This window comes from Fusarium verticillioides, chromosome 7 (assembly GCF_000149555.1).
Source record: "Fusarium verticillioides 7600 chromosome 7, whole genome shotgun sequence".
NCBI classification, from domain to species: Eukaryota; Fungi; Ascomycota; class Sordariomycetes; order Hypocreales; family Nectriaceae; genus Fusarium; species Fusarium verticillioides.
In genome coordinates this window covers 2,928,483-2,941,688 of record NC_031681.1, presented here as the reverse complement: position 1 = coordinate 2,941,688, position 13,206 = coordinate 2,928,483, and the positions used below count along the sequence as shown (strand labels likewise).

Sequence of the window (13,206 nt, the reverse complement as noted above, 5' to 3'; positions counted from 1 at the left end):
GTCATTTCACCCAGACAAGGAATAATATTCGATGCAATATATACAGATCTTGGTATTGATGATATTTACGATAGATAAATATAGTTCATAGAAATTGAATGTGTTTTGGGCCACGCATCTTGGACTGGTAATGGTATCCTAGGTCTTTCCGAAAAGACCCCGCTTTGCAAAATTGTGGGATATTTGGAGCGATTTACTAAAAAGGAACGTCAGTTTCTGGCTTCGGTGGGATTTTGGACATGACTTACGATAAAGCCGAACCACTTGAGATCGTTGTCATCGAAATGAGGATTACCGTGTCCAATACCCTGACCCAAGAAAGCCTAAGAAAGTCAGCCTTTATCCTTCACCTCATGATGCTCCGTATCTTACCTGGAACTTGTCACCAAAGACCTGGCGAGTGTAAGGGCTGGCGGGAGTGTTGGGCGTAGTTGACTTGGGGGTGGAGGAGTATCCAAAAATACCAGTCCACTGCTTGATCTCCTCATAGTAGTTCTGGACGTTGAGAGTAGGGTCGGCGGTTCCATGGTAGATCTGGAACTTGGGGCGAGCACCGTTGTAGCCGGGGTACATGTTCTTGACGACGTTGGCCCACTGGGTCTGAGTGTAGATGGACTTTCCTTGGGAGCAGGTTGAGTTCCAGGCGGCGGCTTGGTTCGCCTGGCTGACGAAGCAACCGGCCGGAACACCAGCGTAGGCGCTTCCAGCGGCGAAGACGTCGGGGTAAGTAGCCAGCATGACGTTCTGTTTCCATTAGTCCAATTCGTTGATAGGATGCGAGTGTTGACTTACGGTCATCATGGCACCGGAAGATTCACCAGTGACAAACACCTTCTTGGCATCACCGTTGTACTGGTTGAGGACATACTTGGCCATGTTGGCGATAGAGGTACTGCAGCCACCACCCTCGTGGGTCAATGTCATCTTGGAGGAGACATCCCAGCAGCCACCGGAATAAGGAGTCTGAGGATAGATAACAATGAATCCGTACTTCTCAGCATTGGAAGCCCACTTGGTACCCTGGTAGTAAGCCTGGGAGGTACCACCGCAGTAGTGAAGAGCAACGACGACAGCAGGGTTGGCCTTTAAGTTCTTGGGGACGTACAAGGACATCTTGGTGCCGGTTGGGTTGTTGCCATAGCTGTTGACCTGCGTGAGCTGACCTCGCGGTACAGGTTCTGCGGCAAGGACGAGGCTGAAGAGAGCTAGCGCCCAGAAGCTGATGATGGAAGTCAACTGCATGATGAAATGTGTCGAGAGAATGATGTGCCAAGAAGTATGGGGAAACAAAACATGATGGGATGGTGTATCAGCCAAGATATATACCCGTCCCCCCAGAAGCAAGTGGAGGTCCGTGGATCGATCTCGTCTCCTGACCATGCTCCAATGGATCGAACGGACGTGTATCCTCCGCCAGTCGATGTTTCCACTAGCGAGCGAATCTCGTTCCTGAACGAACTCCACACCGCTTGGTCCTCAGCCTGGAAATGTACGGATTCGGCACATGGCGGATATGCCGATGGGCCTTTTTGGCTAAAAGTCATCCCCGCAATGAATTCATGCGCAGTGGGAAAACTGATCATTTTCCTGATTCTGACGAGGATGAAGGGCGAGTTTAGCCTGGGATAATAACCGATCGTGGTGTGTTTCAGTGGGACTTGAAACCTCGAGCCTTTCCGGATTGAGACGCGGAGAAAATTGGAGCGTTGCATTGATGAGTTGAGGACTATTCCACCAATTGGAAGAACGACAGAGCTGATGGTTTGGAAACACCAGTTAAATTACACGGATTATGTTTCCTGTCAGTGCGACTATATTTCCTCTTCAGGTTGTCGATAGTTTGTGTCAAGACTCGAACGTGCCATGCCAGGGAGTGAGTCTGGACCTAAGATGGGCTTATCCTGGGTGACAGAAAGACTTAGGTAAAGCCAAAGTGAACGTTGGTACGCGTCAGACTAGATATTTTCAGCACCTTCCATCGAGACCAGATGTTCCAAGTTTTTTGTTGTGTCAGATAGACTTGTTTGCTCCCCTGGCTTGTGGCTTTGATCCGGATACACGGCAAATTGTCTTGATGGCCAGACAAGTATTTAATTAATCCGCAACGTCACTTGTCATCTGAAAGTCCATGAATGAAAAGATCGAGCATGGCACCAGTATCGTGCACAGACTCAGGCCTCAACTGCTTCTCAATTGAGCAGAAACAAAGTCGAAGGAGGAAAACGGTCACCACTGAAGTCACAATTCGTGTAACATCACAAAGCGGAAACAAGAGAGCCATTCGAAGCTTGACGATTGATTGAGCCAGGGCTTGGAGTCTGGCTATACTCATGAGAGAACAAATACTGACAAGAATGGAAATGAGAAGATCGTGGATACAACTGGGAAGGATCCCCGCAAGACAGTCTTATATCCTCCGTCACTATTACTTCACCCAGCCTCTGAGTCAATTCCACCATCACCCTGTTCCTCCGTATCAGAGCCCTCGAGCTCGCGACGAGGAGAACTGAAAGTCATTGACAACTCGTGAGACTCAGCTCCCGATTCATCTCCATTACTGTCGAGCAGAATAGGGCATACCATCGTGGGTGAATTTACAGTTAGCAGCGCTCCCACAAGCACACTCCAGGGCGGTTTTGAGCTTCTCGGGGGATCCATCAGAGAAGGAGTCGCACTGCCCTTCCTCAACTGAACCCACCACCACGTCCTCAGAGACAGACAGGTGAGCAAGGGCATTTCGAAGGGTGACAACACAATTCCCATGGCGAGCATAGGGTGGCTGGATAGCATCGAGACGCTCATGGACCTCATCCACGGAGAGGTTGGCACCGGCCTGGCATGTCAATACGTTAACGAGTTTCCTGATATTGGGGGATCTTCAGCGAAAAGTGGACTTACGGATTGAAGTATTGACAGATTCAAGGTCTCGCGATTTGCGACTGACTCTTGGAGAGTAACCATCGCGAGGTTGTTCGGATTCATGAGATGTTCTTCAAGCTCACGCCATGCTGACCCGCAAGCCTCAAGCGCGCGACGAATGCGCCATATTTGGCGTCTGTTGAGGAAACGTTCCTGACCTTGCAAGCGAGCCACAAAGTTCCAGTACATCTGGGCGGCGCCGAGAAGCTCTGAAGGGATCTACAGAAAGAAGTTAGATGCATCACCGAATACTCATCGATGAGACTTGCCGAGCCACATTTGATGTCATAGTCCTCGCAGACAACGCAACGAGAAGGATCATTCGTGGTGACACATGCGCAGGAGATATCGCGATCGATCTCCGTAATGCAGCCAAGGCAGGGTTCACCGTCACTGCTTTCGAAACCAACATCCTTGTCGTACTTGTAATCAGAGAAGACGGTGGCGATATGGGTGAGGGAAGCCATCGTGGGAGTGTTAGCGCAAACAAAGAACGCTTGAAGAGTTGGGAAGGGGAAAAGACCGCGGCGAAGACGCAGCGAAGAATTAAAAGAGAGGGCGGAAGCAGAGATCACGAAGAGATGCTTGAGGGGGAAAAACAAAAGAGTGAAAAATTTTCTTGATTGTTGACTTTGAGTGTGTGCTAGCAAACAAGTTGACTGTGTATCACTGCCTCCGTTCTGGCTAGTGGGCTGGCACTGGCAAACAGCTGCCTTCCACGAAGCAACAAACCGAAGAAAGCCACAGGCCACCAATACTAAACTTCAACCTGGTGATGCACTGCACCGGGATGAAATATGCTGTGGATTGGAGAAGTGACGTGATTGTCACAGATTCTTATCATATTAGCTTTATGCTGTAGCCATTGGTCAGTCATCACGGTATTGATGTCTAAGTTGTGGGCTAGAAGTGTTATTTGCAGTTGAGACTTGTGGCTGTGAGCTTATTCCAGCAGAGAGAACCTAGTCACAGATTCAAACACGCCATGATTCTGAGCAACTCAGGAAAAGTTCGGTTACTCTTGCTCAGAGAACTCTTGCTGTGATCTCAAATTTCTGTTAGATCGACATTATTAAGTTGAAATTTCTATAAATCCCACGACCGTAATCGCTCCCAAACTGGATATACCTGGCTTTCGTCAAAAGCCTCGTTATTCGCCCTCGCAAGAGCACGACGGGAAGCAAACCATATGAAGAGATTATGATCCATCCCCAATTCCTCAGAATGAGACATCACATCCTGTAGCCAGACCTGAAACCGAGTATCCTGTTCCTGTTCCAACACTTGGTCTCTCTTCGCCAGTTCCTCAAAGGCCTCCTTCTCCCTTTGTAGCAAATCCCACACAAAACGAACCGCGACGTCGAAACTCACTCTAACGGCTGTTTCTTCGTCTCCAGAACAGCTAATGTAGTCGTCGCGGTTCAAATTGGATGCTGGCCCAGCCTCGAACAAAGGGAGAAAACTGATGGGCGAAGACAGATGTGCATCATCCCCTCTTTTGACGAGGAGAATCGTGCACGGTTTTAACTGCTTCTCCACAAGATGATTCAATTTGTGAATCCTGCCATAGCCTTCCAACCCTGGCGGTACATAGTATGGGCCTATAGTATCTGGCAACGATTGCTTATCAACAACCAGATACAGAGCGCGGAAGAGATGGGACATGTGGTAGCCATGCTCTTGCCAACTGTACAAGCATGCATTGGAGAAGGGTCGCCGACTTACGCGATACCACTAAAGTTCGAGGTGTTCACCCACCTCTGGACAGTAAGTATAAGATAGTCCTTAGGGAGTACCGCTCGTCGGTCAAGCCCCTGACTCTAGAACTAGAGAGATGTCTCCGACGGGAGAATCTTGATACAAATGACCTCACTTACTGTGAGGTCTCCAGCATACCGGAATGGAGATACAACCACTGCGCACTTGTCAAGACAGCTCCCCGGAGCGGAACATTCATGGTGAGCGAACTTGAACGTAGGTTCGACTATTGGTATGTCTGGAGGACATCCATGGAGGCCAGGACGTCTGAAATCCTATGGAAGAACTGGGAAACGGCGGCGAATGCGCAATACCTTTCACTAGGTTCTCTTTGCAGGAATAAGCTCACAGCCACAAGTCTCAACTGCAAATCCCTTTCGCCGAACCTTCTCTGACGCGTCTGTATCGACCGCGCAATGAAAATCGGCGACCTTTTTCCGACAGGAGAATGTGGACACAAACGACCTTAGTTACTGTGAAGTAACTAGCAAGCCGACAATGCATAATCACTGCCTATTGATCAAGACAGCTCCCAAGAGCTTCATCTTGGCAGTAACTGAACTCGACAGAAGGCTCGACTATTAGTTTGCCAATAGGCCATCTCTGGAGGCCAGAATGTCCGAGATCATCTGGAAATGCTGGGAAACTACAGTCACGGCGCAGTCCCTGTCGCCGACCCTTCTTCGATGGGTCTGAATTGACCACGTGATGAATGTCGAAACGAAACTGGTGGTCTAGGAGGCCATCCACCGATCAATCGCCGAGAGTACGGATGCGAATAACGATACTAAGGAAATTAAATTTATTTCTACCTTCACACGACACTAGAATACCTTTAACGCTATCCTAGGGAGTTGCCTTGGGCGCATGATCATGCGAATGCTTTTTGATCGCCAACCAGAGCACCAAAAGTGTGTGATTCGGAGGGTGGTTGTTCTTGGAAATGAGCTCTCGAGTTGGAAATTATGGCAGCTTTACATAAATTTGACAAGATTTTGATTAGGTTTATAAATTCTTAGGACACTTTATGATTACTTAGGGTACTTCATGATGATCTTTGTGACTTTAGCAAAGTTTGAAGTAAACCTTACCTAAGCTTAGGATGATTTCATGCTTCATCTTACAAGTCTTGTGACTCGCACCACGCGCCATAGTATCTCACAGCCAGTGCATTGTCGAAGGTGCTTTTAGATTCGTGAGACTGTTCTCGTTGTTGTGCAAACCCCAAGTTGTCGACGATTGGCTCATCTTTGTTTTGACTTTTCAGGAGGAGCCAGTTGATTTGCACGCAGAAAGTCAAAAGACTTTAAATTTTACATGTTTTCGAATAGAACAATCTCTCTGGTAAAGTCGATGAGTCTAGCTTTAGGCATCAAGGGCAATAAGAAGGTCATTCTCCTGGCGTCCAAAGTCACTTCTCACCATGACCAATAATATCGTTCATGAAATGTGCATCGTGTAACAAACCCGACCAATTCTGATATCTAGGTTCTCTCTACCGGAATAAACTCTCAGCCAAAAGTCTCAACTGCAAAAAATAGTTCTAATCTCAACAGCTATAAAATCCAGCCCTTCCTCTCCCGCGAGTAACTATCAGTTGCCATTCATTCTGGACATAAGCGCTCTCTTCCTCGTTACATTCTTTCGCCTTCATCTTAGAATACCCCTTTCCGCGACACCCAGGCCCTTGGCAAACACATCAAGGACTTCCTCCCCACCGAACCTTCTTCCATCATCAGACTCCCATCTCATTTCTCCATTTCATCTCACAGCGGACAATATCGATCATGGATCCTCAAACGGAACCCGATGTTATACCCACCTATGAATCGGAACCACGCATTATCTGGATCGATGATCGTGACACCTTGTACAATCTCCTCGACGATCTCACCGACACTCCAAAGTTAAAGCCTCGACTCTTCATCACCCTCGAAGGGAATTATATCGGACATGAGACCAGGATCTCCATTATGCAGATCTATAACGCCGTGTCTCACCGTGTCTATCTCATAGATGTGTACTGGCTCAGCGCCACGACCTTCTGGCGGGTCAATTCGAATTCACGCATGACGACTCTCAAGGGCATTCTGGAGTCCAAGGATATCATCAAGGTCTTCTTCGATGTCAAGAAAAACTCTGATGCACTGTACAGCGAGTTCAAGATAAAACTCGCTGGGGTTCACGATCTCCAGCTGATGCAGCTCTTGGCCAGCGGTAGTCCTCATAGGCTCAGTGATATCGAAGATTGTTTCTGGAGAGATGCGTATCGGCGGCAGGAAAATGGGTGGCGGTTTTGGGATCTTCGAGGAGCGGTTCCTTCATGGTGCTCTCATCGGATACGCGACCGATGGGCGCAGATCTTGCCTACGTTGTATGCCTTTTACGATGCCAAGCTACTCCCTGGGCAGCGGGAAGGCATGATCGCTGCTTCGAACAGTAGAGTTGAATTCTCACGGTACATGATTCGTGATATGGAGGAACGGCGTCGTGCTTTTGTGCGTCGTGATGTTGACTGAGTTTAGATTTTGTTTATTGGGTGTTTTTATATGAATTCGGGCGTATATAGTATCTAACCCGGGACTTCCAGACTCTCAAGTTGAGAGAGACTCGGCATGGCTGAAATCTATTGGAATTACTGTGGAATAAATGAGAGAAATGGTGTATTTACTAGTATTAACAGAAGAGCATCGCTTTATGATCAACAGCGACAGTTAAAAATCGACATCATCTCATCTTCCCCACTGGATCAATATGATCGCTTTCTTCATGTATTCCCATTCGGGCGGATGAAAGTCATGCATAAGTCCCTTTAGAGCATGTCAATTCTCGGAGCCGGCACTTCTAGCTCCGCTTCTAGACACCCGATTACGGTAGTTCTCTTCCGAACTTTCTCTCACGAGGTTTCATCGTTCATTAAGGAGCGCTAGACCCATGTCGGAATAATTGGTGAAACATCCTTCGTCCGAGCTGTGATTGGAGGAATAACGGAGATCCCTGTATCGATCCTACACAGCTCCGCGTATTTATGGTACAACAAAGGGATGGTCAGCTGTTACTTAAGAGGGAGCTATCCCATGAGCTGAGGTTGACTATCCGGAGTTCTCTCACGATCGTCAAAATGGTACTCCTTCGGTTCCTGGCTTTTCTGTCCTACTGCTCGGTCGCTTTGGCCCTGACCTACAAGGGCGTCGACTGGTCTTCTGTTCTGCTCGAGGAACAGAAGGGCATTCAATACACTGCCGGCGGTTCCGCTCAACCTCTCGAGAAAATTCTCGCGGCTAATGGCGTAAACTCAGTCCGTCAGCGAGTCTGGGTGAACCCTTCCAATGGCGACTACAACCTCGACTATAATCTCAAGCTCGCCAAGCGTGCCAAAGCTGCGGGCCTGAGCGTCTACCTGACTCTTCACTTCAGCGACACCTGGGCCGATCCCGGCCACCAGGCTATTCCCTCTGGATGGCCTGCCGACATCGATAACCTGTCCTGGAGACTGTATAACTACACCCAGCAAGTCTCCAACGCTTTTCAATCTGCTGGCGTTCCTCCTGCGATTATCTCCATTGGGAATGAGATCACTGCTGGTCTTCTCTTCCCCACTGGCTCGACCAAATCCTACTACAACATCGGACGTCTTCTCAACTCTGCAGCCTACGGCATCAAGGACTCTTCCATCAGCCCCAAGCCCAAGATTATGATCCATCTTGACAAGGGCTGGGACTGGGGTACCCAAGAATACTTCTACACCCAAGTCCTCAACCAAAAAGGTCTAACACTCGGTGCCTTCGACGCCATGGGTGTATCGTACTATCCTTTCTATGGATCAGGCGCTACGTTCTCTGCGCTCGAGACGTCTCTTACCAACATGGCCAACAAATGGGGCAAGCAGATCTTTGTCAGTGAGCTTGACTGGCCTACGTCTTGCCCTTCGCCCGCTCAGCCATTCCCCAGCGACATGAAGAACATTCCCTTTTCGGCGGATGGTCAGACTCAGTTTATTAAGAAGGTTGCTAGTATTGTTAGCAAGGTCAAGGGTGGAGCTGGACTGTATTACTGGGAACCTGCTTGGATGAACAACCAGGCTCTTGGTTCTTCATGCCCTTCGAACACTTTGTTCTCATGGCCTGGAAATGCTTTGTCAAGTCTTTCTGTCTTTAAGAGCATCTAGGCGTGGCAAACCTCCCCAAAATTACCTTTGCTATTATATAGTTACAAGATCAAGTACATATATTTATCTGATGTCAAAACAAAATGTTGGGTTTAATTGCGTTGGGAGCCTTATACAGATTGGAGAAAATACGATATGTCGATCTTGTCAATGTCGCGTAAAAAAACAATTCCAATACAATATCTTACAAAGTGTCTGCCTCGCTCAGCCGCAAACTGGTTCGCCTTGACACGTCACCCCGCACTCAGACAACTCAGCGTTCTCATTTTTCTTTTTCATTCTCTCACTTTTCAAAATCTCCTCTAAATCCGATAAAATTCATCAGATATTCCCAAGAGCACGCAAAAAATGTCGGGAGCTGAGGCGGCGATCGCAGGCATAGGATTCCTCTGCAATGCGATGCAGATCGTCACCTTCGGCAGAGACATTCTCCAAGTTTACAATCATGTTCGACATGAACACTCTCCTGACCCCAGGCTGAAAGCTTATCTCGAAAGCGCGAAAGCTTGCTTCGATGAAATGAACAGCTCAGCTTCCCACGTTCTGCCGTCGACCCGTGACCAACAGCAGATAATCGACATTGGTAAAAAGCTGGAAGAATCAATGACCCAACTGCAGTCTAAATTTTCGCAGCTTCATATTGATGATGCCTCTCGACGTGGATTTCGCGGGAAGATACAGGTGGGCAAAAAGAGTCTGGCAACTCTCTGGCAAGGAAAAGAGCTTGAAAGCCTTGAGGCCAACCTCAAGAGATACGAAAGCCTTCTCCATGGTGTCGTTCTGCACCGCATTTGCAACCAGTCTCAAGCTGCAGAAATCAGTTCACAACAGTCCTTTCACCAACTCAACACCAACCTACAGTCGGTCATTAAACAACTGGCGGATGGTCGCACATGGATGTCCGACCTTTCAATCGAGTCACGGGAGATAAGAACCCTTGTTACGCAGGAGCATGAAACAACACGGGCTGCTATTAACACAGGCTTCAATACTTCGCAGGGTACTATTTCTAGTTTCCGTGACTCCGTGTCTCGAGAGTTTCAGGATATAGCCCGACGCGACCAAAGCAAATCGTTTGAACAAGAGCACAACCAATTACTGCAAAGCCTCCGATTCCCTGAGATGAACAGCCGCAGGAATCACATCTCAGAAAACTACCCCGGTACCTTCGATTGGGTTTTCAAGGGCCCCGATGACCGCTATCCAGGCAATGTATTAGGGCCGGCCTATGGGATAGGACTTTCAGGTCTCAATTCATTTCCGGCCTGGTTAGAGTCAGGTTCGCGCCAATTCTGGATCAGCGGTAAGCCAGCTTCTGGAAAAAGCTCGCTTATGAAATTTCTTGCAACGAATTCCCTCACATTACAGCATTTGCAAGCCCAGCATAGGAACATCCAAATCCTCACCCACTATTTTTGGAAGCCAGGGCAACCTCTACAGAAGAACATAGAAGGTATGGCACGTTCACTCCTCCATCAATTGCTTCACAAGAACCGTGATCTTGCCCAGCGGCTATGGATCGAACAGCCGAACGTTCAAGATAAGCGAGATGGTGGAGATTGGGATGTGAATGAGCTAAAGAAAGCGCTATGCTGGGCGATCAAATCTTCAGGAAACACTTTTTGCATTTTCCTCGATGGACTGGACGAGGCTAAGGAATTTGAGGACCTACCTTGGGGTGACCATCAGAACACCCAGGTTATATACGACTTGCTTTGGCTCGACAACATCAGACTCTGCGCATCCAGTAGGGAAGAGGATCCGTTTTGCCGGTTTTTCGCAGGCCAACCCTGCCTCAGAATGCATCAGTTAAATAAGAAGGATATCTACCATTACACAGAGAATCGGTTAGAAGTATCTGGCCTAAACTCCAAAGATCGATCTCGACTTCTATCAGAGGTTGTACAGAAAGCCGACGGTGTGTTTCTCTGGGTGGTCTTGGCTGTTAATAGCCTCAATCAGGCAATACGCTCAGGTGGTACCAACGAATTTGAGGAACGACTAGCACAAACGCCATCAGATTTACACGACCTCTTGATTGATATGTGGAATCGCCCAAGAGATGATGCAAAGTTATTAACTCACAGCATCGAGGCTTCTCGCTTCTTTAGTCTAGTTCTTGCAGCAACCGATATCGACACGGACATCTGCTACTCTCTAGGACATTCCGAAATACTAGCTCTCTATTCGATGCGCTCCTCAATTGTCATGGCTACAGCCCTGGAGGACCAACCATTCATATCCATATTAAGAGAAGGCCGAGAAATTCAGGCAAAAGAGCTTGAAGCTAGATGTGCGAGGGTAGAAGCTCGATTGCGTTTGGTTTGCCGAGGTCTCCTCGAAGTAACGACACCCTATGATAATGATGAAATTTACGCGTGCGCCGGAGATGAAGCGCTTTGGGGCTATGTCTTGAAAAGGGTCGATTTCATCCACAGGTGTGCATTCGACTTCATCACTGACACGCAATTTGGACGCGAATGTCTTGCACTTTGTCACTGGTCATCAATTGAGCAAGCCGAAAGGCTACTTGCGGGCCACTTAGTCAAATCCCGCTTTCTATGCTTCAAGTCAGCAAGATACTCTTTCGAAAAATCTCGCGAAGGAACGGTGTTCGTTGTCCATGGAAACAACCACCAACTCTTCCCAGCCTTAGACGTTGTTCTCAACCAGTTCAGGAGCAACATATCTTTTCGCCATAGCATGATTGAGAGATTGAAAGACTGGCAGCAATGTGGCTTGTTTTACGACCACTTGTATTGGAACTATCCGATCTTTCCCAAAAATCCTCCCAACCCGAGAGAATTGGAGTTCCTTGAGAATCTCGTGATAGTAGCCGACTCAGACGCAGTTATTAGCGATTTTTTAGACCAGCTTTCTACTGATTGCCTGGCAGACGCTATTCCTGTTGTACTCAGCGCATTGGAAGATATTCACGGGGATATACAAATTAACTCGTGCGTAAATCTTGTCGACTACATCCTAACTCGCCTGAAAAGTGGGATAGACCAAGGCTGGCGTGATTTTTCGTCACAAGGTCAATATGACATGAGAAATGCAGCGCGCATGCTCCATTCATGGTTCGTCATGCAGTGCCTCCACCGTATATCTGACGATTGGATCAACGATGGGCATAAACTTACAGACCTACTGCGCCGCTTTAGCCAAACTCTATCTTCAACAAACGATTGGCAGTGTTCATTGATTCTGGAATTCGGGGATTTTAGTGAGTCCGGCTTTCTCCCACTTTCCAGCTCAATGGAAGGCTTTGATACTCGACAACATACTCTGGCGATTGGCAATCTTGTTACAGCTTACCGCTTACTTGACCAACTTCTATCAGATCGTACAGGTTATGCTCTAGACGTTGAACCTCCCCAGGACGCCAAGGAACGATTTGAGGTACTTCTGATCAGAGTCAATGCAGATCCTCCAGGTAGTGACAGAAAGTTTTTTTCACCCGCAATAGAGTATCATCTCGATATTGCAAATTGTATAAGAGATAGCCTGTCAGAACGCGATGTCCAGATTAGAGAGCAAAGATGGTCTGTCCTGTTGCAAAACATTAATGCGGGCTTGGAATGGATAGGCGAGGACCTATTGGGATACTGCATTAGGGAAATTAACAAAAGAGGCTTGGAGCTGATACATCCGTGGGTAAATGCGGTCATACATAGTTACTCAGATGAGGAGTAGAATAGCACTATCATATGTATTATTTATTGATCCTACGGGCAAATTGTAGGTATCACGCGGCTGCAGATGCAGAATCACCCGCTATAGACCAGATTGTCCCTCCATTAGGCAAACCAATCCGATGTCAATCTTAATTATGCAGCCAAGACCACTTCTCGTTCTTGAATTAACTTGATACAAGATGTCACGATACTGAGGACCGTAGAATCATAGATCACAAACAATCTAGGTAGTCAAAAAGTCCACTTGGCTTCCCCGTAGCTATAATAAGTGGCCTGGAGATAGTCCAAACTTGCCACAAACTTTATATTACTTGAGATAAAATTCACGATCTTCTTTATTGTTTTTCGTCATGCAGCAACAACTCAAGTGAGGGGTAGACCACCACCGTGAATCAGAATATTTACCCTGAACTTCCCCCTGTAATTGGCTCGCCCCGACCCCAAGCCAAATTTAATTCAAGGACGATCCCATCACCTTATCAACAATAACCTTCCCTCCTTATCTCCCTCACGAACTTTTGTCGCCCTCCCAAGAAACCAAGTCTTGGCCAACGCAACATAACACGGGGAACTTTGTAAAAATGGTCCAAAGCGGCAGGTCTAACACCCCTGTAAATTCCACATCTAAACCGCTGCGGGAAGGCGCCTATCTCACTAGCCCTG

At 47.7% G+C, this 13,206-nt stretch overlaps 6 protein-coding genes across 6 annotated transcripts; 3 read left to right on the top strand and 3 right to left on the bottom strand.

The window, feature by feature from the left end:
* Positions 1-209: 209 nt before the first annotated feature.
* FVEG_11700 (carboxylesterase 1) lies at positions 210-1,242 on the bottom strand (the record flags this gene model as incomplete). The annotated part of the gene is made up of 3 exons (XM_018901022.1): positions 210-323; positions 373-744; positions 793-1,242. The coding sequence occupies 3 exons, from the start codon at positions 1,240-1,242 to the stop codon at positions 210-212; spliced, it is 936 nt and encodes a 311-aa protein (XP_018759418.1).
* Positions 1,243-2,554: 1,312 nt separating this feature from the next.
* Positions 2,555-3,386, bottom strand: FVEG_11699 (hypothetical protein; the record flags this gene model as incomplete). The annotated part of the gene is made up of 3 exons (XM_018901021.1): positions 2,555-2,833; positions 2,899-3,138; positions 3,165-3,386. 3 exons carry the CDS (start codon positions 3,384-3,386, stop codon positions 2,555-2,557), a joined length of 741 nt encoding a protein of 246 aa, XP_018759417.1.
* A 619-nt stretch (positions 3,387-4,005) lies between these two features.
* On the bottom strand, positions 4,006-4,584 carry FVEG_17076 (hypothetical protein; the record flags this gene model as incomplete). The annotated part of the gene is made up of 1 exon (XM_018906344.1): positions 4,006-4,584. One exon carries the CDS (start codon positions 4,582-4,584, stop codon positions 4,006-4,008), a length of 579 nt encoding a protein of 192 aa, XP_018759416.1.
* Positions 4,585-6,464: 1,880 nt separating this feature from the next.
* FVEG_11698 (hypothetical protein) lies at positions 6,465-7,196 on the top strand (the record flags this gene model as incomplete). Its single annotated transcript, XM_018901020.1, has 1 exon — positions 6,465-7,196. One exon carries the CDS (start codon positions 6,465-6,467, stop codon positions 7,194-7,196), a length of 732 nt encoding a protein of 243 aa, XP_018759415.1.
* Positions 7,197-7,798: 602 nt separating this feature from the next.
* FVEG_11697 (arabinogalactan endo-1,4-beta-galactosidase) lies at positions 7,799-8,845 on the top strand (the record flags this gene model as incomplete). Its single annotated transcript, XM_018901019.1, has 1 exon — positions 7,799-8,845. The coding sequence occupies one exon, from the start codon at positions 7,799-7,801 to the stop codon at positions 8,843-8,845; it is 1,047 nt and encodes a 348-aa protein (XP_018759414.1).
* A 348-nt stretch (positions 8,846-9,193) lies between these two features.
* FVEG_11696 (hypothetical protein) lies at positions 9,194-12,541 on the top strand (the record flags this gene model as incomplete). Its single annotated transcript, XM_018901018.1, has 1 exon — positions 9,194-12,541. The coding sequence occupies one exon, from the start codon at positions 9,194-9,196 to the stop codon at positions 12,539-12,541; it is 3,348 nt and encodes a 1,115-aa protein (XP_018759413.1).
* Positions 12,542-13,206: the final 665 nt, after the last annotated feature.